This window comes from Prosopis cineraria, unplaced genomic scaffold (assembly GCF_029017545.1).
Source record: "Prosopis cineraria cultivar Desert tree isolate PC_DT_omini unplaced genomic scaffold, ASM2901754v1 PC6, whole genome shotgun sequence".
Taxonomy (NCBI): Eukaryota; Viridiplantae; Streptophyta; class Magnoliopsida; order Fabales; family Fabaceae; genus Prosopis; species Prosopis cineraria.
In genome coordinates, this window is record NW_026555337.1 from 1679454 (window position 1) to 1706964 (window position 27511).

The 27511-nt window shown below is 34.5% G+C and overlaps 4 protein-coding genes across 4 annotated transcripts; 2 read left to right on the plus strand and 2 right to left on the minus strand.

Annotated features, from left to right (window-relative positions):
• The first annotated feature begins 2627 nt into the window (after positions 1-2627).
• LOC129312399 (uncharacterized) lies at positions 2628-9372 on the plus strand. Its single transcript, XM_054954983.1, has 11 exons — positions 2628-3204; positions 3641-3725; positions 5071-5264; positions 6273-6355; positions 7736-7781; positions 7906-7962; positions 8060-8114; positions 8196-8296; positions 8386-8449; positions 8551-8684; positions 8887-9372. The coding sequence occupies exons 1-11, from the start codon at positions 3121-3123 to the stop codon at positions 9058-9060; spliced, it is 1077 nt and encodes a 358-aa protein (XP_054810958.1). The 5' UTR covers positions 2628-3120; the 3' UTR covers positions 9061-9372.
• An 862-nt stretch (positions 9373-10234) lies between these two features.
• Positions 10235-13894, minus strand: LOC129312400 (THO complex subunit 4A). Its single transcript, XM_054954985.1, has 5 exons — positions 13588-13894; positions 13307-13456; positions 12475-12543; positions 12215-12396; positions 10235-11026 (listed from the first exon to the last, which is right to left on the minus strand). Exons 1-5 carry the CDS (start codon positions 13747-13749, stop codon positions 10861-10863), a joined length of 729 nt encoding a protein of 242 aa, XP_054810960.1. The 5' UTR covers positions 13750-13894; the 3' UTR covers positions 10235-10860.
• Positions 13895-22170: 8276 nt separating this feature from the next.
• Positions 22171-23153, plus strand: LOC129313728 (histone H2A-like). Its single transcript, XM_054957072.1, has 2 exons — positions 22171-22460; positions 22754-23153. Exons 1-2 carry the CDS (start codon positions 22251-22253, stop codon positions 22991-22993), a joined length of 450 nt encoding a protein of 149 aa, XP_054813047.1. The 5' UTR covers positions 22171-22250; the 3' UTR covers positions 22994-23153.
• Positions 23154-26408: 3255 nt separating this feature from the next.
• LOC129313643 (probable histone H2B.1) lies at positions 26409-27225 on the minus strand. The gene has a single exon (XM_054956920.1). It carries the CDS (start codon positions 27126-27128, stop codon positions 26679-26681), a length of 450 nt encoding a protein of 149 aa, XP_054812895.1. The 5' UTR covers positions 27129-27225; the 3' UTR covers positions 26409-26678.
• Positions 27226-27511: the final 286 nt, after the last annotated feature.

Genomic DNA, 27511 nt, shown 5'->3' on the forward strand with positions numbered 1-27511 from the left:
GTTAAAATTTTCTGGACTCTAAGTTAAAAACAATTTAATTTTGGCTCCGGGTTGATGAATTTAAAACGCAAAATATTTAAAAAAGGGTGCAAAATTTGAATACTATTGCTCATATCAGCAATTTTTCTCATTTGAAGGGGTACACATGTCTCCGCGACTGTTGATGGAGACCCGTCCAATAGTTAACAAACCGATAAGATGTGATTTGGACCCTCTCGTTTGAAGATTTCTTTCCCAATTTGAGCTGCGTGCATTAAGAGAGAATATATTGTAAGGAGAATTTTAGTTAAAAGTTAAAAATCAGGAAAGGGACTATTTTAGGTGAATTTAAAAATATTTTAAAATTTTAGTTCAATTTAAGAGAAAAGGTTAAGAAAATTTTGACAATGAAAAAGCTAAAATATCTTTCATATGTTATGCAAAATAATTAGTTATTAATTTTTTTATTACACTTGTTAATTTATAAATATCATTTGCAAAATATGTTCATTTGTCAGACAATTAGCAACATTAGTTGTTAATTTTTTAATTTTAAATGTTAATTTACTAACATTATTTGTAAAGTAATGACATGCATGATCTGTCAATAATTTATAATTAATGTTAGTAAATTACATGATTTATCAGTAATTTACAACTGAAGTAAAGTTAACAATTCAATAACTAATGTTACTATTTATGATTAAAAACTGATGTCAAGTCTTATATAATTATTGATATATCAACTCATATAATTTGCAACTCATATTCATAAATTAACAGGCAAAGTAAAAAAATTAATAATTAATAATTCTGTATAATAAGTAAAGGTATTTTAATTTTTTTCACTGCCCAAATTCTTTTGACTTTTCTTCTTCTTTAAAATGAATTAAAATTTTAAATTTTTTTGAATCCATCTGAAATTAAGTCGATAATGTTTAACTGAAATTCTTCTTATACTGTATATGTTTCATATGATCACGCTATTTTTTTTTTTTTGCCAACTATGATCACACTAATTAAATTTGCGATGTACATAATTCTCTTTATATTGGTTCTTTTTTTTTGGGGGGGGGGGGGGGGGGGGCGCCAGAAGCCCAGAACTATACATTCGAAATCGAGACAAAACACGATCACATCAGTTATCTCCTTCTTCCTTGTAATTGCCAGCCACCATCCTTAACTTCCACCAGCTATTGTCAGGCGTATTTAGATTTGAGTTGGATAAGATTAATTACTAAAAAACATTGATAATTAAATAGAGTTTTAAAATAATTAATTATTAGATGGAGCTTCAAATAATTTTCCCCAGAGTTTCAAAGTCATAATTGATTATTAATTGAAGTTTTGAAAAATGGTGTCTTATGATGATTTTATGGATTATGGAGAGACATGCAAACACATCCATCCTCATACATATCTACCATCTACTAGGGCCATTTTATTTATTTTGAAAATAAAAAAAAAATAATTTTGACGTGGTCAACCAAGTAAAATCCAATAACAGTCATCACATTACATTATGTTTTGGAGAAATTTTAGGCAGGACCCTGACCCAAGATAATAAGAAAAAGAATCATAAAATTTTAAAATTTCACTAAAGGTTCTGTACGGAATTTCGTTTGAATTTGTGATGAAAATAATAAATTATTCTTATTTAAATGAACAACATAAACGACATGTTTGTTTATATACTGTATGTTGCCCATTTACTTATTAAATATTATTTATTTCTCTATTCACTTATTTATAGGCCTACTTTCACTTGATTCCATTTCAAGGGTCATAAATAAGTAAAGTAAGAAAACAAATAACATTCCATAAGTAAATAAGCAACATATAATATGAGAAAAAACAAATTTAGGTTGTTCATTTAAATTAGAGTAATTTTGTCATTTCTAACATAAATTCAGAAGAAATTCCATATGAGGTCCTTTAGTGAAATTTTAAAAATATTAAGGGTTTTTATTTATTATCTTAGGTCAAGGATTCCTACCTAAAATTTTATCTTATGTTTTTCATGTTGATCTTATGCAAGTAACCAAATTCATCACGGATTCAAGTTTTTTGAAGTTGAAACTTGAAATTGATGAATTTAGGTGAATTCTTTTTTAGTATTAATATTTTTATTTATTTTATTATTTTTATAAAATATAAAATCTTCCACCTTTAAAAAAAAAACTTCACATAAATTTATTAATATTAAATTCAGAGGATTAAAATTCATTAATTGCTAGTCCATATTCATTTTCTTATCAATATCTGTCGGTAATAACAAGTATAGATTTATTCTATAATTTCATTAAAGAAATAATAAAAGAACAAATAAATGAATACAAATGTAGCCAGAAAAACTGAATAAAAGTAATTAATTAAAAATAAAAAAATAAAAGGTTCCAAACCAATTGCTCGTAACTATGAAGGCGCCACGTCACGGAGTAACCCTCCCGCCGTTTCTTCGCAGTAACTCGGAATTGGTGATCCGGTCTGGTTTAAAACTACAGCCGCTGTTTTGGCGGTCATTATTTTCGGGGACGGCAGCGGTTTTAATTTTGAAGAGAAGAAACCCGATTCTTGCGTGCATCTCTGACTTACTCGATGGTTACCTCCGAACTCATCCAAAGTCCAAACGACCAAATCCAAATCCAATAAAATGACACGTGTGAGAAATGGTAATCCACATAGCACTCCACTGTCTCCCAGCGCGCCACCTGGCAAAGCATTTGAGCAAAATTCCGCACGTCTCCATCACTGCACCGTGCTCTGCCGTGGCCACCCTCTCTTTCTCGCCAGACTCGTCACTGTTCGCCAAACCATTAAAATAAAAACCACCGTCAGACATACGCCGTTACTAATGCTGATGTATTTGTATCTCAACGTGTAATGTGAGGAATAATGAACACAAGAATGGGAGGGACTTCTTGCTGATTATGTCGGTGTAGTCGGTTAAGACCAAACAGTAGATTGCGATTCATAACTTTTCCCTCTGCTATTGCTGAGTCGATTGGATTTGATTTCTCGCACTGCTATCGCCAGTATCTTTGTAGATGTCGAGGACATGTCCGTATCGGAATTAGGACTAGGGTTTTGTGGTGCATGAGGTTCTGATTCCTCCTGCTTTCTGGTTGCTTCTTCTCGGATATGACTGCTGGAGCTCAATCTGCCCCCCGACGCTCTGGATATCTCGATGCTCTCTCTCAAGCCATTCACAAGAAGCTCCAGCGGGTTCGTTATCTCCTTTTCTCGCACTCTCTTCGAATTTCTTTTAGTCTATGTTTGGATGCTTAAGAAAATGAAATGGATCTGAGAACAGTTGTCCTTCATGGTATGGCTGGTAGCATTTCCTAATTGCGTATTGACTCTTTCTCCTACCGTTTGGATGATATTAAATTAGCGCTCGATATTGGAATATCTTCTCTTTCTATGTTGTCCCGTCTGGATTTGTTGAGACTGAATGTTTATTTCTTAAAATCTCCGCGAATGAGATTATATATCTTTCAGCTAATAGTTGATTTGAATATTCGTCGATTTTTCCATTCTCATAAGAATTAATGATAACTCATACCTGCTTGACTATGCTTTTAAGAAGGCCAAATATAGAAGGGGGCGATTTTTTTTTTTTTTTGGTCTGAATTGAATTACGTGTGATAAATTGTTGCAGGCGATTGTTAATTCGTCGCAGAGGCGCAATCTGCTACAAGAGCTATTTGCAGACATAGCTTTAGAAGTCGATGACCGAGCTAAGGGTGAGTTCTAAACGATGGATGAGAGATACACGATTAGCAACTTGATTTTTCCGCTGAACTAGTTTATATTTTAGGTTCAGTTCACATTGATGCATATTTAGATGCTTTCTTCAAGTCGGCATGTCTGTCTTACGGATTGTGGTTCAAGTCAGCACAGGCCCTTTTTTTTTTTTTTTGAATGATCTGCACACGTTACATGCTTGAAATGTCTACATTTTAAAAGATGATTGTTTTGCTTGAAATTGTGATTACATCGTCAATCACATATTTCTTTTGGATAACACGTTCTCAGCTATATTATGTATGTTTAAGAAAATCTAAATGGAAAGCGTATTGCAGATTACATATTTTGCTTGATGTAACTGATTTAATGAGGTGCCCGCTGAGCGTTAGATCTAAGTAATGGGAAGTTATTTTTAGTTGTATTCACAACTAAAATGGCCCGTTTGGATGGATTCCATGAATCAAGTTTACCTATAATCCTGTTTGGTAATTCATGTTGTTTGGTTTCACCTTAGTAATATAATAGGGATTACATTATGGCTTCCTGATTCCCTTAAAAGCAGGAATGAGGTGCATAACAAAACCTTTGCAATTCCCATTCCCGCTACCTTTCTAACTCTTCACCCTTCTCATCTTCATCATGCGGCGCTGACACTACACCCATCATTGAATGAATCTGTTCCCCTTCCTTGTGTGCCTCCATCCTCAACCTCACTGGCGGCAACAACCTTCGCTTCTCCTCATCGTTGGCAATGACATCAACAACACCACACCACCTAAACTAGAACCCTGTCGCCCCTGTTCAACTTGCAGATCTGTGTTCACCACCGGATCCATTTGACTCGGCATCCCTTGCTTGCTATATTAGATTAGCGAAATCAATCTCCATGATTATGGTTCATTGTTGCTTTTGTATGATTTCTATGCAAGGTGCCATTAGATTAGTTGTCCATTGTTGTCGGTAGTGGGGTGATGGGCGATGATGGTGTAGAAGATAAAAGAGAAAGGGGGTGCCTTTTTTTTAAAATTTTTTTAAAAGGATAGTTGTTTTTTTAATTTAATTTGTATTTAACTAAATATCAAAAATAAATTTTATTTTACCATTCCTAAATGTCATACCAAACAAATACCATGTAATCATCATTTCATTACGTTATATTCCCTACCATTATATTACATTACACTCCCTTTATTTCTTTGAACCAAATGGGCCCAAAGTGTTGATCATTGTGGTCAAAGTTACATACGTTCTAGGAGTCAAAAAAATATGTTTTTGGGCGCTTCTGTTCTTAATTTCAAAACAGGTTACCAATTGCAAACACTAATCTTTGGACATAAATAGATATAATTTTCGGGAAGGATGAAGATGCAATTTCTTCATCAGCTGACGGTGATGGCCTGTTATGTTTCTATGATGTGCTTGCTGATTATTTTGTGCGGATGCCTGAAAATGGAAAGCCTATCCTTGATTTGATTGTCCAACTGTGGAGCCAGTCATTTGCCTCCCATATTTTTGCTCTCTTGTTCCACAAATGGGTATGTAAGTAGATGCATCTACTGTATCATGTTATTTACTTGACAGTATCTTTTTTCTTCGTTAGTTGTGTGATCTTTCTTACTGTTTTGTTTGGGTGTTTAAATGTATGAACTTTCATCTGGATACTTGCCTGCAATAGAAATGAATTACTCAGCTTCAGTAGTATTTCTTTTTTTTTCCCAGTTATTTTTCTTATTTCAATCAAATAAAGGTGAGCATATAGAATGACATTGATGTTGGTTTTTCAATCATGATCCTCATTCATTAAATACTGTTAAGTATTAAAAGGCAATCTAGACTATTTTTGCCATTCTGTCATTTAAAGAAAGAGGCATTTTCCATGAATTAGAAACTGTTTTAGCTTAGTGTTGTCACTTGTCTGTACACCTGCATTTTCCCAGTTCCATCATCATCATGCTAAAGACAACAAAAAACCCAATTGAGACCAACCTCTTTCCCCATGCTTGTAACCTTTTTTTTTTTTTTTGGGGGGCAAACCCCATGTTTGTAACCTTACAGTCAGAAATCTTATCCATATAATTAGTCCTGTTTCATTTGAATTGGACCTTCACATAGCTACATTGTATATCTAATTTTGTCATGGCTTGATGTTTGAGGTTCGATGAGACGACAACTGTTTCTAATTTCATTCTAGATTCCATTGGTTAGTTTTCATAGCTTTTTTCTCCCCATAAATTGATATTTATTGGCATTAATTGTGCGCCTCCCTATAATAAGAGATATAAATCAGTCGAGCTTCAACGTTTTCAGTATCCAGTGTTATTTGACAGTAAAATGCTTCTTAATCAATGATCAACAAGCCAAAATGAATTGATTTAAAAATCTGTGCTTTTGGCACAACAAAGGGAACAAAATAAAGTTCAATTAAAATTAATTTTAATTTTTAATGCTACCCTGAGCTTGTACTTTGCAACTAACTCTTTTGCCCTAGCTTCCTGTAGTGTTACAAAATGACTACTGCCTTAGAACTTCTAACCTTTATGCAGTTATTTGAGGTTCAACTTGACAATCCAGAAGTGCTTCTTCGCTATTCATCTGCTTTGGTTCAAGGCGCCACAAATGTTTTCTGGTATGAATTCAAGTTGTTATAAATGGCTACTAAATTTTTTATTACATATAACTGCCTGCCAGGCCTGATCTAATCTTGTAAATTATAGATCTTGTAAATATTGTTATAAAATGTTATCCTTTTTATTTACGGGTACAAAAGTGATCCTATGACCTCATGAGAAAACACTTATCTATTTCTTTCAAGAACAGTAGCTCATACTTGTTTACCCATTTCCAAAGCTAAACCATGTTTAGCTAAACTATCTGTGCAAGCATTAGCAATTCTAGGTTTGTATTTCATTTTAAACCTCCCACAATCTAGCCAACAACTCTTTCAGTGTTCTGTACAGGAGATCCAACGACTCAATAATTTCCTTCTATAGACTCCTGACCAAACAAGTGCATCAGATTTTACCTCAACTCTTCTAAAACTCAGCTCCGATGCTAACTCCATCCCCATAACCAAGCCCCATTCTTCTGCAGTTAAATGCATGACCGCCTCAAATCAGTGGGAAATCCCAGAATCCATCTTCCATCCTGATCATGAATAACTCCTCCCCTGGGTCATCCACGCAAGCTCCACCTGTATTTAATTTAACCCACCCTTGGCTTCCCTAGTGCTGCTTTCCATCCTCCCTTCATATCACAACCTGGCTAGCCTAATTTCTTCTATCGCATATCATCTGGCTTTGACAGCATAATCAACCCAACAGAAAACCATATTTCTTGTCTCCTCATTTGAGTGACTGTTAGCACCGCCAAACACCTATCATTTCTATTTTTCCACATTTTCCTGCGCCACCCCTATAATTGTGCGTGGTCTATCCCTTTCTTCTTCTCTCTTATTCACTTCTAACCACTGCACAATTGGATCTCTGAAGAAGCCACCTCAGCTTCTTTTCTTAACCAAACCCCTCCAGAAATCCACAGCAGTGTGACTGTCTCTTGGCACCTAAGTTGTGTGAATCTTCATATACCATCCTTGGACAATAATATAACGCCATAAATCAAGCTTGATATTTGAATTCATCCATAATTTTCAACTTCTAAAAGGAAAAGGTTAAAAATATGACGTTATAAATCAAGCTTGATATTTACATCCTTCCATAATTTTTGACTTCTAAAAGGAAAAAGGTTTAAGTGTTTTCCAACTTTCCATATCAATCTTGAGATTGTGTGAATTTATTTGCTTCAACCTTCAAGTCAATTTCTTTGTCCTTTTTAATTGTCAGTTCAAAAAGAATATATTCCAAGCAGCAGAATAAAAATGATGGCAAATGTAAAAACTCACGAGTCAATTTGCATGAGCTACAACCTCTTGGAATGGACTTAGCAGCTTTCTGATAGACTTAATCTAATCCTGAAACGTTCTTGCAATAAAATATTTGGTCATGAACAGGATTGACATTCAAACAAACACAAGGCGTTTCCAGTCCCTCTTTCATGTAAGAGTCATACTGATAATCTTATGTTTATATTCCATATATGTGATTTTGAACAATTTGATTGATGGTAATGCTTAACAATTTATTTGTGTATTTTTATTTGTATTTTTCCCCTTGAGTTCAGTACCTTCTGGAGGATGTTGCATTGGACAACTCACGATTGAATAAAATTCCTGTACAGGTCAGTTCACCCTTTGAACAAAAGATAAAATTCCCTTTTGTGTTATTCTTGCTTGCAAATGTATTCTGAAATTCACTACTCTTCACAAAATTATCAGGCTCAGCGAGAGATGTATCTTTTGCTTTCAAGATTTATTCTATTTTATAACTCAGGTAAACATCATCAGGAATGGTGGGTGAGCCTATTGACTGGGAATGGCACTATTATCATATAATAAATTGTTCTACTTGCAGCTGACAAAATGGAGAGCTTCTTGAAACAATGCCCTGATTTTCCAAACGCAATATTGGTTGGTGGTCCAGCAGATATATTCGTGACCGAACTGACTGTTCAAGTACATTTCATTGCTCGGTAGTCATTTTTACCATTAAGAAATCAAGATCTAATCCTGTCTGAAGCTGTTGAAATTCTTTTGTTGGTCAGCTTCAAAAGTTAAAAGTGGAACCGGTGCTGCTACATTACCTTAAAGAAATTAAAGTACTTCAAGGTACAATTTATCCTCCAGATGCTTTAGGCTGAATATAGGCTGACACTCTTATCTCGACCTTACCTAGTTTTTGCTGTGTTCTTCGGGTCATATTATCACAGGGATGGAACTGAGACTGACTTCAAGTATAAGATTGAAAACATGCTTGTATAGTTTCACTTCTCCGGGTGGTCCATTGTATCCCACTAGAACTGTCCGTCATGCCGCATGGGAAGCATTAGATTTGCTTTTTCCAGTGAGTATATTTATATTTTATTTCTGTTCCTTCGTGCTCAAATTTAATTTATAAACTTAGATGAGCTCCATTTCTGTTATCTTTCGCCCAAATGAGTGTCCTGTAAATTTTTTTAGCCTTCATTTCTTGGATAACAACCGAGTTTTCGGATCATTCAGTTGATTTTGCGCTGCTAATGCAAATTTTTAATGACGCGGTACAGGTTGGGCGATATTTTAGGCATCTCATAAGTCTCTTCTTCAGATTGCTATATCCATGGTACTGGCCCTCCTCATGTTGGAACTTCATGGTTTCTTGTGTGAAGGCAGTATTTCTGTATTTATGGAGATTCATCCTTTCTTTCTGGGAGAAGTTCGGCAACCCAAAATCTTCGTAGATTGCCCCACTTCTAGCTTGCCATTTTTCCCTCTTTTTTTTGGGTGGGGAAGGGGTGTTCAGTTTCTTGTTGACGTGCATGGCTGAAAATTTCAATTTTCAGACGACAGGCACGGTAAATAATTTATTTCCAAAAGGATGCATATCATTGCAGCAAGGGGGCATGGAGTGACCCTATGTCGAAATTTCCTGTGCTTGTTACTCCCTAAACAGGAACTGTAGAAAGTTCGGCACGGTCTAGCTTCAATATAGTAGGCAAAAGTGAATGATTTAAATCCGTCATGAATTTTGAGGAAAATGTTGCCATCACAAATAGTTTGTTGTGTTCTGCTACTAGACGACGGTTTAAATATTATACATTACCAAAGAACCACACCTCAGTAAAAAGATTCACGAGTCTCATGCTTCTCTCAAGATGACATAAAATTTGAAGGTTCAGAGAGCTATAATCAGGCGCTGAAATTGTTCAAGAGAAGCTAAGAGCGGCATTGTACAATCTCGAACCGCTTATCCGTAGTCCACAGGATGCATCAACAGAGATTTGCTGCAACAGCCAAGAGCTTCGCAACTCTAGACAATGGATAAACTTTAACTAGTTAATGGACTAATGCATCCTTCACAGGGCACATAATGGACAACGGAAAATTATTAGGGCTGTGGCCTCTTCCACAATAAACTCAACAGAGCAATAAAGATGCAAAGTTCGGTGGAGCCCTCATACCGATGGCCTGTGCACTAGTTCCACTGTAATCAGGCAGCATGTAAATCCTCCCACAACAAACCAGTAGTTAGGAAGGCGTACACAGGTATGACCGTAGGGTATTAGGTCCGACACAGCCACCAAATCCCAACTGCCAACCGACCAAACTCCGCTAAATGTGAAAAGCCCTTCCCATCTTTATCAATTTAACTTGTAACAGATAAATTCTGAATATTGACTAGCACGCAAAGCACATCACGAGATTTTGAAAACTGCAGGTCTTGCGAAAACAATTCAGCATTCTCGACAGGCAACAGAACATGAATGCCGCAGAAATCGTCTGCATAGCATCAAAGCCTACTCCTGTAACAACCCAACAGGGAATTTCTAAATCTTCATTGGCTGACCTGCACTACCTTGACCCGTGCACTCAACTGGATATGTAAAGTAAAACAGATGATGGATTCCATCTCACTAGATAAATATGCCAGAATTACCAAAATAGTCAACGACAATGTCCTCTTAACACAATATATAAGAAATTTCTTAAGACGACAAATCGAACCAGCTAACAGCATCTACCAATCAGGCAGTTACAACAGGCCAAAGTTATGATAACGATATCACAAGATTTTCTTTCTCGGGGGCGGGGGGCATGCAGGAGGAAGGAGCAGGGAATCTACCTCATTTGAAGATTCCACTGTCTAACCAACTCACAAAGCAGCAGTTGGTGAATTCTGCAGCCTCATATCTTGCAGCCAGTGCTTGCTTTGTATGAACAGATGAAATCATAGTTTCCCCTTCCATGACCCACTTGTTGCTTAAAACAAATGATTAAAGCCAATGAAAGCAAGCATGCGCGCAGATAACATGCTGACCTCTGATTGTCAACCCAGATTTCATACCCAAGGATAAAGAATAATAGACAACAGAAGCCCAAACTCCATACATCAAGTCGTTAGTTTCCACTCACGAAGCATCTCTCCCTTCCCCTAAAAAGTAGGACTGTGATAAAGATACATAAATAGGTGCCATTCTGGAACCAGGCACCTGACAACCACAGAAGCAATAGGAAAAAAACTAGAACACATGACATGGCCTTCAGTTTATTTGCATTGCCTCTGAATGATACTTCTCCAACTCAGCATCAAGATCTTCTGCAGAAACCTTCTCTCCACGACCTCTTCCACGTCCTCGACCCCTCTGAAAGCCACGTCCTCTACCTCCACCACGTGGCCTTCCAAGTGCCCCACCCCTACCTTGGCCACTGCTCAAAAGACAGATTTAGGACACATAAGCCTTCAAACAAAAAAGAAAAAGAAAACTTAACAATCACAAGATTACCCTCTTTCTTCAGACTAAAACATAACCTCAGGTAATAAAATAAAAACAACTCAGTTTCAATGCTTAATTCAAATTCCAGAGCTCAAGGCGGCCCAATGTTTACACATGCGGAGCAACAAAATAAACAAAATTACAAGAGATCACATGAATTATCAGTTTCCTTGCAATCCAATTATCTACCAGATATTGCAGAAGACATTCAAAGACCAACGCATTGAAAATCATCTTCCTAATAAGCTCAAAGAATAGGATACATGCGCACAGTAACCACAAAAATGTTAGAACGCAACCTCGGGGTATTCTGGAATGCAAACCGATAAACGATTCCATGCTCTGTATTTTGGAATTTAGAATTAATTAGTATAAGAATTACTTTAGAATTAATTCCCTGGGTCATAAAGAAAAACTCGCCTTTATAAAGAAACAGTTATCTCAAAAAACCGAGCTCTTTAAAAACACAACTTCCAACAGACTTTTTGACTACTCTTTTTTTAGTTACACCAAGAGAGTTTGAACCCTTGACACTATCTCTAACACATCCCACACTTACCACCTAAAATTAGTTTCAACTGGCAACTTTAGACTACTTTTAATAACACTAACCCAACTGCGAGTTTAAATCTCCAAGCCAAAGTTTCATTGACTTAATACATAGGAGGAGGATGACACATAGGTGATCCATGAAAGAATCTTCAAAACATAATGAAGAAAAAAGGAGTATAATATTCTGGATGAATTCACGACCCTAAGGAGGAAATCATCTGAGTGCTGACAGTAAAAAGATATAAAATGACTATAATTAGGTTATTGGCAGCACAAATGTCAAACCACACAGCTATCTCTATTGTAAAATATAATCCCATTTTCTACAGCTAAATCATTGAAGATATTTCTCAACCATCTTTCGCAGCAAGCTCAGAAAAAATTCCAAACACACAAAATCAGAAACAAGCAATAAAAGACTTCCTCAAATTTTCAAACAAAAAATATATATACTACATGCACTGCAAGGTGATAATAATATGCAAGAAATAATCAATCAAGAATCAGATAATTCAAGATAATCAATTAATTAATTCATGAATGAAATATCCATTGGTGAAGGGCATACATTCTAGGAACACCGTTTGTATTTCCAACAGCTCCATTGGCAGCAGGAGCTGCCGTAGGTGTGGCAATGTTCGTCCCCACAATCTCTATCTTCATTGGTTTACCATCAAGTTGAACATTGTGGTATCTCTTCACAGCGGCTACAGCATCAACCCGTCGTGAAAAGACTACTTCTGCTGTGCCCTAGAAAAGTTTTATAAAATGCATCAGTACAAAGACGATTTCATGAAAAGGACCAAATATGGCAACTTGACAAAATACCTTTGATCTGCCACTCCTGTCGTAATGGATTGCATACCGTTTTAGGTCACCAACTTCAGAAAACAACTCCTATAAAAATGCAATAAAAACTTTAAACATGACACATGAAATTTCTTTAAGTATCTCAACCTTAAAATTTGAAACAAAAAATAAAAAGGTAAAAAATCAAAATATGAATGAAGCATTTTTTTTAAAATATAAAATAAGAGACCAAAAACAACTGACTAAACATTTGTACACATGAAACTTCGTAATTGTAGGATTAGTTTCTGCTAAGGCAAAAAAATACCAAAAAAATAAAGAACTTAACAAAATTCCTCTATTTTTGTTTCGTACTGATGAGATTTGACACTAATCCAAGCCTAATGCATGAAGTCACATCGCGAGTGCATTATGGATGTATTAGAATTGAAATAAAGTCAATTGAAGTTAAAGCGCATGCATACAATTAACAAGACAAGAATGCATAAACTGTAGGTCGTAGGTAAAGCCATAAGAAACAAGGTCAAATAAAACACGGTGTGTAACTATACCAAGAACTGTTATATAACAAACATACTGCTACTCATCTATATCCACAGGAAATTCATAAGCTCTATAGGTCACAGGAACCAATAAATATGCAGGTTCAGAAAAATTAAAATTCTAAACGAAAACCACCTGAAGCCTCTTTACTCACACTGATCTAAAATTCAAAGGTACAAGTCATGCCAAATCAAAAACAAAACGGGTTAAGATCGAAAGTTATGGGGCGAGTTTGTAGGGAACGTAAAACTGTTATTTACAAGAGATAGATGCATGTTAGGACCGTTAATATTAAATAGAACAGTACCTTAATATCCTCGTTCGAAACACCGTAATCCAAATTAGATATGTAGAGCTTAGTCCCGGTTTCTATAGAAGACGCTCGACCACCTTGAGCTGCGAGCGGTGCCACGGGCTGATCTGCAAACATATCATGCTGCCATGTCGCCTCCGGTGCCTGATCGTCCAAAAAATGAAGATAAATCAACCTGGTGCTCGCATAACGTCATCTAACTCAAAGGAATATCGAATCGAAAGCATGTGGATTTTAAAGAAGCTCGCCGAAAATTATCAGAATCTTTGGTATACCTTTGTAGTTGTGTAAGGAGCTGCACGGTTGGCGGCACGATTGGGGAAACGGCGAGTAGGACCAGGACCAGATCCTCGGCCGCGACCTCTGGAGTTACCAGATCCAGATTTCTTGTTTTTCTTGATGATATCATCAAGGGTCATATCCAGAGCTGCAGACATGACTACTAACTTTCACCTTCAACACAGAAACAGAGAGAGATAGAGATCGTTGGAGCTTAAAGAGAAAACGGACGGGAGGAGGAAGATTAGGGTTCCCCGAAGACTCTTGTGGTGGGAGCAGGGTAATAAAAGATCCAGCAGTCTTATCAGCCGCTGGTAAAAGGGCCGACTCAAATGTCACAACCCATAAATATTAAAATAAATAAATAAATAAATAATCATAATCATTATCCTCATCACCATCATTTAATTTCCATAATTTTACCTTAATTATAATTTAATTTTTAAATTTTAATTTATTATAATTTAATTCTTAAAATTTTAATTTCATTATAATTTATGACCCGTTTGATATGATAAAAAAATTTTAAAAAAAGTAAAAATAGAGTTAAAAATAAAATTGAGTTTAAAAATATATTTGACACGTTAATAAAAATGATATATAAATTTTAATTAATATATTCATTTATAATGTAAAAAGATTTAAAAGCCCTTGCTTCGAAAACCCCTGCCCACCACCCTGCAGTCATTCAGTTTTGAATTGAAACCACCATACAAGCACCCTGAAAATTGAAACTAAAAGATCATCAACTCATATAAAAAAAAAAAGCAAAAGAGAAAACTAAATCAAAGAAATCAAATTGTCATGAGATGGACTAGAAATGAATTAAATTGACTTCCAGATGAAATAGAGTAACTGAAGGCATAGATTGAAAAGGAAATCAAACTAGAAATTATCGTCCATCGGTCTAGAATCATCAGTGTGCTATCATCCTCATTGGAGTTATCATCGTCCGTCATCATCCTCTATTGCACCCTCTTTGAAGTTGAATCAAAAATGGTGGGTCAAATCCCTCTCTTCTATATCTATGGCATCATTGAAATCTACTGTGCCACGCTAAAGAATAAAGGGACGATGGTGGTGATGGGTCATCGATCATTATGAACTCGGTCAAGCTCCATTGCCATTGCTGATAGTAGCCATCAAGGAAGGAGGTGGGTTGTTGGTCTCGTCAAGGAAGAGGAGAGAAGGTGAGAGCTTGAAGGATAAAGATAAAAGTGGGTAGGATGAAATTAGGTTCCATCAATTTTGGTGAAAGTGAAATTCTCGAAGAATTAGGTTTTCATGTACCAAATAGACAATTTTTGGGTTTTACTCTCACTTCTCTAACCTTACTTTCACATCTATAAATTTTAACTCTTGTAATTTAATTTTTAAGTTTCAACCACTTAAATATTAATCATTATATTTTACAAAATAAAAGCATAAAGATTAAACTTATGTTAAAATTTATTGCTAAAATTTTAAATAACAAAACACTTTTAATCTTTATAAATATTAATTTTTTTAAAAAAATTAATTTTTATAATGTTATTTTTAAGAATATAAAGAATGATATTTAAATAGTTGAAACTATTAGGACTGAATTATAATAAGCAAAGTTCAAAAATTGAATTATAGTTAAATTAAAATTATAAAAAATAAATTACAATAAGTTAAAGTTCAAGATTAAAAATAATTTAATTAAAATTGTAAAAATTAAATAATTAATTTTTTTAAATAAAACATGCATTATTCTATTAACGCGGTGTTGCGGTGGCTATTCACACCAATCACACACACCAAAAGTCTTTGATTCAAATTCGGGTGATATCAATTTTCTTTCATCTTTAGACCTGAGGAGAGGGAGGGTTTCTTCTCGTCTTGCACTGCCATACTAACATGAGGTCACACATGGTAGGTCAGGCTGGACATCAACCCTAACCTAATGAAATATATTATTTATAAAACTAATATTAGATCAAAAGTAATTTTTAAAATTACATATAATCAACAACAATCAATTGTTTTCATATAATATTAATTAAAGTTAAATTTTGAATTTTGAAAGAGATTAAAAAAATTGTAATAATAAATTTTTTAAAATGATCATGAAAACAATATAGCACATGATAACTCTTTACCAAGAATAATATCATAAAATAAAAATTTTTACAAAAAAATTTAAAAAGAATGCATATGTTCAAGCAAGGCAGGACTAGATTCAACCATGGTCTGATACCCAACCCCAAGAGCCTAGAGGACTTGAGCAAGGCCGAGTTGCTTGGGTTTTGGGTAGTGTGAATGACCCTACTAACAACTGTCAACCTGTTATTTAAGTTAGCCTGAGACTATCACATTTTAGAAAAGTTCAATATTAGTGATTTGAAAATTAGACTGGACCGGCCGATCACTATAGCATCTAGAAATCACTTAAAAACTGCAAACTCGAAGCGATTTTAAAGAACCGATAGGTCAATTTTCTCTCATTTTTTTTCCAAGTTTTAACCCCTAAAGGCCTCCAGCAATTCTTCTCTTTTATGGCTGCACTGCGAAGTGCTTGTGATGTTAACCCTTTTCCATGGCTAAAAGAAAGGAGAAGAAGAAGAAGAAACTGTGGGTGAAGAAAGAAGAAGAAAGAAGGAAAGCGAAGAAAATCATAAATGGCAGACGAGAAAGGGGAAGAAAATACAGCAACTGATTTTCAGGCATGCACAACTGGAGAAGGGAAAGAGCTGCTTTTTGCTTCTCAGAACTTGAAAAGCGTGATCCGGAAATAAGTGATACAAGGACAAAAAGCTTGCATTCTTGAGACATGTGCGTTAATTACTTATTATCATTAATATGAAATGATCAGATGGAGAAGTTGCATGAGGAAGATGTTTGTACGATATGGATATAGATTAGCTGACTCTTAAATACTTTTGTTATCAATTTTTTACTTTTAGTTTTTTGACCAATTTTTCAAAAATGTTGGTTAAAGAAATCAAATTTTTTAAATAAGATCTTTACTTGTTTGCATACCTTAATATTTTTTACAGTCTCTATAAATAAATTATTTTTACAAATATCAATTTATTTGGAATGCTAAATTTTTTTATAATTAATATCTCATTTATTATAATACATATATTATATTTATAGTGTTTAACTATTTTAGTTTTTATTTAATTTGATTATTGCAAACCACCTAAAAATATATCTTGGTATATTATTTTTATTTACAATAAGTAATATTTAACTAAAATATATTTTTTATTATATCCGGTTCAACTAATGAACCATGAACCAGCACTTTAACCGATTCAATGACTAATTTAATTTTTAAAGTATTGCCTAATATGTCTTAAATTGCTCTTATGGAGACTAATGACCTGTTTGGTTTATGTAATTGTAGGGAAGTCAAGGTTAGTAGTGAAATGTAATGGAGGTTATATGGATTTGTTTAGCATGATATTTAAGGATTAGAGAATCAAATTGATTATTTATCTTTTATTTAACTAACATGAAAATTAAAAAGACACAACTACCCTCCCCTTACAAGTTCCTTCCCCTCCTCTAACTTCTACTATCTTCTTTCATCGTTTCCTACAAGGTCGAAATCACTTTGTAGGATTTGTTTTTTTTTATATGTGACTAAAATTAGTTTCAACAAAGAACGTTGATACTTTAATCTAAAGCAGGGTTTAAAGGATTCACACGAGCAAGATGAGTAATGGATCGCTTTTTGATGGGCTGTTCTTAACTTCACACTTGAAATTAAAGAGGGTGGCCAAACTCATATTTGCAAAAAAGTAAGTTAATGTGGTGTTGCCGTGTTGGCATCAAACTCATATATGGTCCACAGGAGGATGGTACCAAAAGGAGAATGGGAGGAAACGAGAAGATATTGTCACTTGAGAAGGAGGGTGAGAGGGAAGAAGCCATTGATGGGAGTTGAGGTGAGAATGAGGGGTATTTTGGCATAAAAGTAAGCTCAAGGTACTAGGAATGGGGATTAGATAGGTTCAATGATGTCATCCTTAATACATCATTTCATGCAATCTCCTTTGCTCAATGTAATTTTCTTTGCCTTACAATAGACCCACCAAAAAATATGAATGTGGGAAATGTATCAAGATTACATCATCTTACATTGAATCAAACCAAATAGGCCTTATAACTTTTTTTCCCCATAAAGAGCCTCATAATTTAATTTGATTGGTCTCAAGCTTAATCTTTTTCTTAGGATAAAACCTAAATTTAAGTTAGCTTTAATTATCAATACGCACACACACCTATATCAAATCTATTGAGAGCCGCACTATTTATATAAATAAATCTTTTAAAAATTTTGTGTGCGAAACTGATATATAATTGTGATGAAAATCGCTTGCAAGGATAAAGTGCCAAACAGCCCCATTCAATTCAATTCAATTCGTCTTAATTTTATAAAGTAACTGTGAGGTTGGGTCACTATAAAAAAAACAACCTAACAAATATTCCTTTCATTTTTTTCTTATATATTCTTTAAGTTTTCAACATAGGAAATAAGAAATTTAATTATTATGTCAAAAATTCTTTTTACTTTGCTAGCCTTAATTTATTGTAAGGATTGTTGCTATTTTGAATTTTAAAAGTTAAGAGATTATAAAGGTACGAACGATAAAAAAGTATTCAATGATTTTCAAAATTCTAAATGCTCGTTTGGTTCACCAAATTAATGAGAATGGAATGAAATATAATGTAACAGTGATTATAAGATGTTTGCTTGGAATGACTCTAAGGAAAATAAATTTTTATATTTAATTAAATACAAATTAATATTAAATGACCATAAAATTCATGGGGGAAAGAGGAAAAATTCTAATACTCCATTGGTTTTTTCCTTCTCCCGCAGTGGGTATAGATGTCATAAACCCTCTTTATGTCTTCTTTCTCTTTCTTCCAAATGTAGATATCATAGAAATACAAATTCTAGAAATTATAAATTGGAACAAATCTAGAAATGGAAACCACAAACAGAAAATCACAAAAACACCCTCTATCAACAATGTTAAAAAGTAGTAAGAGAAGACGATGAAACATGAATCGTTGATGAGGAAGCAATATGGTATTTGTCCAAGGCAAAGGTTTCCAACAAAAAGCCAAGAAAGATTATGGAACAAGAAGCATCAGAGAGGAACAAATCCAGAACTCATGAAAGATGGTGATGGCATGATGGGTTGACAGTAAAAACAGAAGGAGATGGAGGGAGGAGGTAGGAGGCAAGAGGCAAGAGGAGGGTGAGAGTAAACGAGGAGGGTATTGTGGTGTAACATCCTGAGTTTTAATTCCTTGATTAATTAAACCTAATTAAGATAATTAAGTAAATTGAAATGTTGTGTGCCAAAGAGATCTAGTAATCATGTTTGATGCCATTTTAGCCCTAGTCGTGTGTCTGGTATTGAGACGGACCACCCGGCCATTGAAAGGAGAAGAAAAGGAAGAGTTAAAGTTGTTATGCCATATGCCGCGGTGCGTAGATCGTCCGCCATGGCGCACAGCCATCTCTAAGCGAGGGAAGACCTATATATGCCATGCGTCGCGACATGTGCGTCCACCACGGCGCATGGCCATTTTCTGCACTTTATCATACGCAAAATGAAATAAAAAAGAAAGAAGAGAAAATAGAGACAGAAGTGACGCGTTATAGCTCTGCTAGGGTTTACTTGGAGATCACTTTGAGAGTATTTTGAAGGCTACAAACACCCAAGGTAAGTATGATATTCATTAATCTCCCCTTTTCTTCCACATTTATAAGTTTATGGTTAGGGTTTAATAATGAAAGTGGGATTTCAGTCCATATGGGTCATGGGTCTAAATTTGTTGACATAATTAGAGTTAATGGGGGTAGATTGAAGTATCTAAACCTAGGTATAATGAGTTTTAGTGTCTTGGGTTGTTGTGCACCATAAATACTCGAAAATTTCATTTATTGTGGGTGGTTGGAAGTTTATGATGCCATTAATGAGGACTTAATGACTTATTAATGCTATTGGGGGCTAAAGGTAATTATTAAACCTAATGGTTAGGCTTCACCTTTTGTAAAGTGAAGGTTGGGCAATTTAGAAATAGAGACTGAGGATTCAAATGTTTGACTTTGTTATGTTGATGGAATTCAACTTGTTGATTGTAGTTTTGGCTCTTGGTCACTTATTGGAGTGAAAATTCAAACTTGAAAGCTAATTGATTAAGAGGTAAACCTTTAATCTTTCAAAGGTTTGAGGAAATTGGGGAGAAATTCTACTTTGGGTAGTTATATGTTAATTGATTATTAATTATTTGTGAATATAAAATTGTAAATGCTTACACGCATGATATTGGTTGTTTAAGTGAGAACTATATATTATCTTTTTTGAGTGCATGAAAAAGCCATTTTTGTGCTTGAAAATGCAAGTGCAAAGTTAAAAGGATTTTACTATGAATATGTCTATATTTTTTAGAAATGAATGTGATGATGTGTAGAAATATTTTTGTGTTAATAAGAAATGAATTTTGAGAAAAAGATGAGAATGCACACTTGGGCAGCGCAAGGTTCTGATCCCAATGTAATTGTTGTAATAGTGAGTGTGTGAAAGTAAAGAGTGAGAACAAGTGAGTATGGTTTATGGCATGAACAGTAACAGGAGTTCACCTAGAAATTTAGGAGTAGAAAAAATTCATATGGTAATTAGGCTGCCTTCCGGTACACAGGGGCTATAGCCTTATCCCATTGTTTGTAGAGGGACTGTCTCATAATTTGTCAAGGGACTAGAACTTAGCTATCTCCACTGATTCAATGAGGAGAACAGCCTAGGATATGAGACACCCCAGGGATTTAAGAATAGGGAAAGCTATGGTTTGAGAGTGAGTCCTATGATCTTTGGCTGGGTCACACCTTACAATTGGTAAACTTAGGTAGTCTAATCATACGGACGGAGCCCTAATCAGTATTATAGCCCACGGTTTCAGCTTGAGGAAATACGGAGAATATAAGGTTGGTTAATCATTGCGTTAAGTAAATATATGGCGTGTCACACATGCTAAGTAGTGGCAGGTCGCAAGAGTATAAGTCATATCACATATCTGAGAATATGACGACAATGCACCTAATTATGTGAGAAAAGAAGCTATAGAGTAATAAATGATAAAATGTAATATATGAGGATATATTTTATAAATTATGGATATGCTTTGAAAGTATGATGGGATTGAGAGATTTTGAACTGTGTTTCTATTTGAAAACTCTTTCTAGCAAATCAGATGCCAATAAATGGTTATCAAGTGAACAGTAAATAATTTGAGCATGTAGAAGCATAACATATAGATATGGAAATCCATTCCAATGAATAAGATAATATTGGAGGGGACCATATGGTTTATGAACAGTATGTGGTTCCATATTTGCAATAACATCAGCTCTGGATGGCATAATAGACGAATTAGATAGAGCAGAGGCTGATTAAAATTGGATACCATCATTAATTGTTTCAAAATTCTTAACTACCACGTGTAGAATTTACTTTCATAATTTTTTTTTCTTGATTAAGAGTTGCCTGTTGAATCTCATTAATACTTATATCTAAAGTAGGAGCAAAAGCTTCAATATGATTCGACTGAATTTTTTTAATTTTTATGTTATCACATGCCTCAATCTCAAAATAAGTAATGATATTGTTCTATAGCACCATTAATATAGTCTTGGTTATGTATATTATCTTATTCAGAAGTTAAAATATTAGGATCTTTATGTTTTAAGATACTATTAAGAGGATAAGGAGTTATTTCCTTTTGATATATCTTTTTTTTCAACTTGATAGCAATGTCTTTCTTTTAACATGGATTGAATGCCCTTTTGCATTCCAACATGCTAAACAAAGGTAAATAATCCAAGATTCAATAATAAGGGAGCTAAGATAAAAAAAAACATATACGCTATGAAGTGTTTATATATTTTGAAGGAGTTGAAAGCATATAATTTATATGTAATACTTAAAAAAATTTAAAACTTTGGAGGGGGCACAGCCCAGCTAGTCCTCTCCTTTTGCTCCTGATATTAAAGTCCCTAATATTTTCTATAAAAAATTATTAATTTATTTTGTTGTCAGATTTTATTGGTTATTAAATAAGAATATATTTGGAAATTGTCAATATAGCATGAAAATAATTTTTTGAATAATTGTTTAATTTTTCATTTACAATTTATTGAATTGATATTCTCAAGCATAAGAAATTGAATTTTTAATTTTTTTTTAAAACTACTTTTCTCAAGCTATCTATCATAAATGTGGGTGCATAAAATACAAAATATACAAATTATTCATAATAAACAAGGAATAATGACCAGCGTCATACCTTGGATGTTTTATTTAAAACTTCAAAACAGTTCAAGCGAAAGGAGGAAAACAAAAGAAAACAAGGGGAATAAAAACTGGCTTCCCATTCGCTGACTTCAAATCACGCGGATAGCTGTTCAAAAACATCTGGGCCGTCGATAATTCTTGATCCAACTTCCCACGTTGCGCTCGCTGTGACATCCTTTAGAATCACCCTTTTAGTCCGAAGCTCTATAAATTACCGACCTCGCGTTCCAGATTATCATCTGATTTTGCGTCAGTACTACAAATCTAGCGCCCCTGAAATCTGTCCCGTCACCAAGCGGCGAACGAAGCAGGATTTAATGGATTCAACCGTGAAGGTGAAGAAAGGCGCTGGAGGAAGAAAAGGCGGCGGGCCGAAGAAGAAGCCAGTGTCCAGGTCTGTCAAGGCCGGTCTTCAATTTCCTGTTGGAAGAATTGGTCGGTATTTGAAGAAAGGAAGGTACTCACAGCGTGTTGGAACCGGTGCTCCAGTTTACCTGGCCGCTGTCCTTGAGTACTTAGCTGCTGAGGTAATTCTACTCTTTAATTTTCTAATCGATTAGTGCGATCCTAGCTTTCACTGCCGGTAGATCTCGTATTAGTGCCGTTGGGAATGTGAGATCCCTCAATGCAATTTCAGGGTTTTTCCGATTTCAATTTCTGAATAATTTGTATATATATTAGCGATTGAATCTTAATTCATTTGGAAAGGACGGAAGGCCTTTTGATCCATTTGACGACGGTCCTATCTATCCTGGCATGTTTAGATTGCATACGGACAATTTCGTGCTGACTGATTCATCATATATACGCGGCTGTGCAGGTTTTGGAGTTGGCTGGAAATGCAGCTCGAGATAACAAGAAAAACAGGATAATCCCTAGGCATGTTCTCCTCGCGGTGAGGAACGATGAGGAGCTTGGGAAACTTCTGGCGGGCGTGACCATAGCTCATGGAGGCGTCCTCCCCAACATTAACCCAGTGCTCCTGCCCAAGAAGACAGACAAGGCCACTAAAGAGCCCAAGTCTCCATCGAAGGCCACTAAGTCCCCCAAGAAAGCTTGATTCTATTTTTAGCCCATTCGTATTTTTGTTTGTGTGATGTAAATTAGCTATTAGGCTTAAGCTCTAGCAAAACGTCTCAAAGCACTTAAAATGATGTAGGCTTGTGATGTAATTGTCATATTGAATCATTGAATGAAATCACCTCGATTTTAGTTCGTTCTTTGTTGGCGTAACACCATGTCTATTGAGAATAGTTCGATATTGTGCCTTGAGCATATTGAAGGGGTTCTACAATCTCTTCGAATTTAAGAACCCTTCGTGGCAGGTCGTAAGGAACTATGCCCGTAACGAGACAGTAATAAATCTCAGCCGAGATATAAAAACAATTTTACAGGAAGGACAATAAATTTGTAAAGCAGTTAGCTAAATCTACTCACGACCTAAGCGCTAACATGTAGAAAGAAAGTATGCATGATATGGGCTGGAGAAAATCATACTGAGTGAAATGAAAATAATGCTGAGTGAAATGACCATCCAATCAATAAATCCAAGAAGTGACATGAGACCTAAACCTTGATCTTTTAATTCAGATTAATTTTAAATAATTGTTTTAATTTAGTTTTTTTCAAACTTGAACTAGGTTGGGGTTGAAAAGAATAGATTAAAAAAAATAAATGTTTTTTTTCCTTAAATTCGAACAATTAAAAAAACCATTATTAGTTGCTCCTTGCAGCTTAGAGTGAGTCAAACCAGGGATCTGGGATAAGGTTGTTAAGGCGTGCTAAATGAGCTGAGCTTAAAACAGAAGAAAGAATTGATGGGGATGTTTAGGTTTCTTTGAGCTTGTATCATTCGTTTCTGTTGGATATCCGAGACTCAAGACTGTAATCCTTACGCTGCAAATATACACAACTAATATAGGAGCTTAAGGTATATTTTTATCTCTAATTTTTTTTTAAGTGTGCTAGCTACCCTGTATTGATTAACAGGACAATTTTATCTCTAAATTAATTTGTTGAGCAGTAAAAAACCTCCTATTAAACAATCGTTAATTTTTTTATTTTTTATTAACATGACATGTGTTTGGAACCTATGCATAATAACAAATGAAATTTTAACCATATCCATTGTTACTAATTTGTCTTTGAATTTTTTTTAAAGGCAAGAACACTTAATAGTCTACATTCTTTCCTAGAAATGCTGTGTACTTTGAAATATTGTGCAAATAAAATTTAATAAATATTGTTAAAATATTTAATAATTTAAATATTATTATTTATAAATGTTCATTCAAAATTTATAAATTAATTTTTAAACATTAATAGATCAAACTATTTTTTCAAAATTTTCTAGATGACTTGTAATATTTTAAATATGAATCATATTTTTAATATTCATTGAGTTCTTTAAAATTTTTAGGTCATTATCTATAATTTGTTTAATCAATTAACATTTTTTTTCAAAATATTACACCACTCAATTTAATATTTTAATACTCTTTTAGTTTCATTTATAAGTCACCTCTAGCATGTTTTATCAGAACTAAAAAAATCTTAAAATTTATTAACTGTTTTAAATTTAACAAGTTTTTACCTTTATCACAAATAAATATTTTTCAATTTTATTAGTGCCCCATATATAGGACTATATTTTTTTTTTCTCTCTCTATCCTATAAATAAGATCGAAAAAATATTTTTTTTATTTTGCAATTTTATATTAAGAAAGAAAGGAATGAATATCCAAATTAATAGATTTTTTCCTCTCATCTCTCTTATCAAGTAACTTTTTTAATAGCACATTAATAGGATAGATGATATTTTTTAAATAAATATTTTTTTGGCATATTGTTTATCCATGATCTGTCATGAATATTTATAAATAATAATATTTAAATTATTAAAATATTTAATATTTTAGCAATATATATTAAATTTTTTAATAAAATTTCAAGATGTCTAGTGATCCTAAAAAAAATACTTTAAGCGTCTAACACTTTTAAAAAAAAAGTACAAAAATAAATTAACATCATAGGACATGGTCAAAATTTATTTGTTTTTGTGTGTGGACCCCATACACATGTCACTTTAGCAAAAAAAAAATAGTAAACTAATAGAAGAGATTTTTTACTCCTTAAAAAAAATTTATAGAAAAAATTTCCCCTTATCAACATGAGGTGCTCAGTGTTCTTAAAAATTTAAAAGTAAAAATACATTTTCACTCTTTTATGAATAGATATTAGTCTATTTTCACTCTTAATAGTTGATAATATGTTGGCATGTTGTCTTCTTGCTACTTCCCTTAAATATAATAGAATATTTTTTTAAGGAATCATCTTCTTGCTGTTGGGGTGAAGATCAATGTTGATGGTGCTTTTCATAATGGGTTTGAGGAGAGGGGCGTGGGGCGGTGTCGCGTGAATGGCTGAGGGAAGGTAATGAAGAGATTTTTATTTAAAATAAGTGCTGGTAGTTGTGTAGAGTTTATAATTCAGACAACTTAAATTTATATAAATTGAACTTAAAATATCATACTTTTTTAAAAAATACTTATATAATTAAGTTTGGCATTTATTTTTTTCAGTCAAATTTAGGCTGATCCATTACGCTTGGTTAAAATTACCTACTTTAAATACATATAGAGTTGATGATTTCAACTAGAGTTTATTTAAATTAAATTTAAAATATTTTATATTTTTTAAAAAGTCTATATGATCAAAAATCAGTCCAAACTTCTTTTTGAATGGGTCCAGGTCAGCGCGAATTGAGGTCTTGTTACTGCAAAGGCGTGGTGTGCTCTCTGGAGTCTTTTGGTTGGCTTGGGAGTTAGGATTGCGGTTTATCTGGGAGTGTGACTGTGCAGAGGTTGTCCAACTGATACCTACGATAGGTTTTCGATCACCCAAATTTCATGATCTTTGAGATCCACTGTACGCTTCAAGGAAGCTATGAGCAAGCTTGCTGATTTGCATTTCTTTTTCCACCTCCGGAAAGCACATTGGAGGTTATCTGAAATTCAAAGAACATAGAACATAAAAACATTTTGTATCAAGCTTTTGCCTTATTTCTTTGACTTTTGAAATTAATGCTTAATAAAAATAAGCTTAATCAATATAACATAGAAAGTCCATTGCTTCAATTTTTATGTACAGAAAAATATAATGCTACCAAAAATAACGTTTTAAATAATTTTAAATTTAAAAGTAAATTTTTCAAGTTTTATACCACAACAGCAGCCATGAGGACACCTAAGGTGGCTATGGCTCAGTTCGGTGTAACAGTAATAAATGCTCTAGGCGCCCTTCGGATTGAGAAATATATATCCCAACTGTCGGGCGGACCAGCTCACAGAATATCAAAAGTAAAAGCACATTGGAAGGAGACTACTGTTATTCCAGACTGACAAACACATCAGTTATTAAGTTTTTAAAATGAACAGATAAAAGGAAATACAGAAAACGACAGTAGAGAAGAATCGTTGAAAATATCCAACATTCCAGAAAACTTTGATTCCAGTTAATCCATATATAGCTTTGAGAGGCCATACCAACATGATGTGAATCTATAGTCCTAATTCTACAATACACAAGAAGCTTCAATTACAGGCATTCAACCCAAAAAGACAAGGAAAAAAAAAAGGAGAAAAGGAAGGATAAAACAACTGCTAAACTGAAACCTAAATTTACGGGAATCGATGTCTAAAAGACTTCGTTTTATCGGCAGCACACAACCCAATCAGCCACAGATTTTAAGAACTGGTGAATTTGGTCACCGCTTTGGTGCCTTCCGAAACAGCATGCTTAGCAAGTTCTCCAGGTAACACCAGCCTCACCGCCGTCTGGATTTCCCTAGAGGTAATTGTGGGCTTCTTATTGTAACGAGCAAGCCTAGATGCCTCCTGCGCCAGTTTCTCAAAGATGTCGTTGATGAAGCTGTTCATGATACCCATTGCCTTGCTGGAGATCCCAATGTCCGGGTGGACTTGCTTGAGGACCTTGAAGATGTAGATCTTGTAAGTCTCGATGCTCTTCTTGCTCCTCTTCTTCTTCTTGTCTCCAGCAGCAGCCCCGCCCTCCTTCGGCAGCTTCTTTCCGGCCTTGGGCTTCTTCTCCGCCGGCGGAGCTTTCTCGGCCACCGTCGATTTCTTCTCTTCAGCGGGCTTCTTCTCCGCGGGCTTCTTCTCGGCTTTGGGTGCCATTATAGGAAGTGGGAATTCGAGAATTCGAAGGGTTAGGGTTTGAGATTAAGGCAGATAACTGAAATGCAAGGGAACGAGGTATTGAACATTGAGGAGGAGATGGCGCGTCGAGTGATAGATATATAAAAAATTGTGAGATTCTGATTGGCTTAAAGGATTTCACGCGGATCGGGGTCTTGGGTCTTCTCAATCCGTCAAATGCTTTCGTGTAAGAAACAAAGAATGAATGAATGAGCGGCCACGATGATTTGATGGCTGATATTAGAAGCGCGGATCGATGATAAAGCTTGTTTCTTATCCGTTGATGTCCATTTTCGGAAAATCAAAGTCCGGATATGAGGGGCGCCTTTCTTTCGCTCACAATTTTTTTTTTTTAATTTTCT